This window comes from Schistosoma mansoni (assembly GCF_000237925.1).
Source record: "Schistosoma mansoni, WGS project CABG00000000 data, supercontig 0149, strain Puerto Rico, whole genome shotgun sequence".
NCBI lineage: Eukaryota > Metazoa > Platyhelminthes > Trematoda > Strigeidida > Schistosomatidae > Schistosoma > Schistosoma mansoni.
In genome coordinates, this window is record NW_017386046.1 from 448,558 (window position 1) to 450,442 (window position 1,885).

Below are 1,885 nucleotides of genomic sequence, written 5' to 3' on the forward strand. Positions count from 1 at the left end.
TATTACTGACCATTCATCAAAATATTTTGTTAGTTCTTTCTTCTCTTTTTTTATATATTATGCAACGTAGCAACAGCTTGATTTTCGAATAATAACTTTGATTAGTAATAATCCTTCTCTTCCAATTAATTAATGTTAGTTTATAATCGATATGTCATTATATAATTATTACGTGACGTATCTACTCCATGAGTGTTATTTAATTATTGTAAATCATAAAGATAATTGGCAAAATCTAGTCTTGAATAGTTTTAAGTTTATGCATATGACTTCATAATTAAAATTCATAATTATCATTATTTGAAAGACAATATCAGAGCAGTGATGGTTGCGCTTTTGTTACAAAGATTGATTTTGGTAACTTATTCCACAGAATCGATGATATACTTGCAAAGTAACTCACATAGAGGGTAGATTTAAAGTGGGATAATCTCACACTTCATAAACAGTTGCGAATTATATATAACATTGTGATTCTGAATATTGCAATTGAGTAGTGAGTGTAAACGACGATTAATTTAGAATTTTGTTAGAAAATATTAGATTCCATGAATGATGGAGTATCGACTGAATAGATATGAATTTTTAGTTGAGAGTACAAGAATGTGAAGTGTGAATCGTCAGTAGGGAGATATGCTGACGTGATTTTATGGATTCTTGGTAGAGTACTGGAAATCAAGTTGAGTAATCTGAGAGTGATCGAACAGATAATTTACACATTAAAATATGTGAGTTAATGTTATAGAGGTAACGTATTTTGCAAGTCATTAATATTTGTTCTGAGGTAAACAGATTGTGCAAATACCTGGGTCAGAAGTCTACAATTCTATGAAACTTAGATAACGTTTTACTATAATATCAAGTGCTTAACCTAATACTCACTTTCCATTTGACTTAGTTTTTTTCAATCAATATGATTCGGAAGCTTGCAAGACCAATATAAGTACCGATAATAAGTTTCTCTTACATGAGTTTCATCTTTTTTTGAAATATATTTATGAATGAATCTGTTACAATATATTAAAGCAATGATTTATGGAATCTGCCATTTTGTTGCGAAACTCAATAGTCAGCTATACAATAGCTAGATCTTGACTTATGAACTTCTCAAAATACATTCAGAGGATACGTTTATACTGAATCCTACAGATCGATAGTTGCAGATACTCACTAATAGCAGTTTATTGACTGAAACTAGTGTAAATAAACGTGATCTCTAACAAGAAGAATACAGTTTAGTCCAATAAAATGAAATGCTTATCTACAAATTATTCACAAGAATGTAAAGAATGATAAGATGTTATATACGTTTTATACGTTTTAAAATATGTCTGTAGAAGATATTCCAATATTACTTGTTCTGCTTTAAAAAACTCTATGAAACTTTTTTTAAATGGTCCAGACATTTTAAATTCACAAAATATCTTACATCATTGCGCAAAATATATTCCAGTTATAATTAATAAGTATTGAACAAGTGCTCAATTTCAGTGATCACTTTTGTAATAATTAAAATGCAGTTTATTGCTGCATTACATTTTATTTTAGTAAAAACAGGTTGTAATATAAGTCCTCAGTTCGAATCCCGCGAATGAGATCGTGGACATGCACTGTTGAGGAGTCCCATACTAAGACGAAACGGCCGTCCAATGCATCCAGGTTTTCAATGGTAGTCTAGCTTCAATCGACTCATGAATTCAACCATTAAATTACTTCAATCTCCATAAAACCCTTTTCTGATAATAATATAAGTAATGATTTAACATTTATATATTTGGATACCATTTCATTTCCTCTTATCATTGTCATGAATATATATTATATAATAAAGTTACAAAACCCAGTTTATAGGAGTAAATTTCTCCCAAGTACTTAGTCTATAATG

The 1,885-nt window shown here is 29.3% G+C and overlaps 1 protein-coding gene across 1 annotated transcript in view; it reads right to left on the reverse strand.

Annotated features, from left to right (window-relative positions):
- Smp_163350 (hypothetical protein) overlaps nt 1-1,406 on the reverse strand; it is a gene marked incomplete at both ends in the record, with an annotated part of 8,214 nt that extends 6,808 nt beyond the window's left edge. The window contains one exon of the mRNA XM_018799109.1: nt 1,356-1,406. Coding sequence (XP_018646642.1) covers nt 1,356-1,406 — 51 coding nt within the window. The remainder of the gene's footprint in view (nt 1-1,355) is intronic.
- Nucleotides 1,407-1,885: the final 479 nt, after the last annotated feature.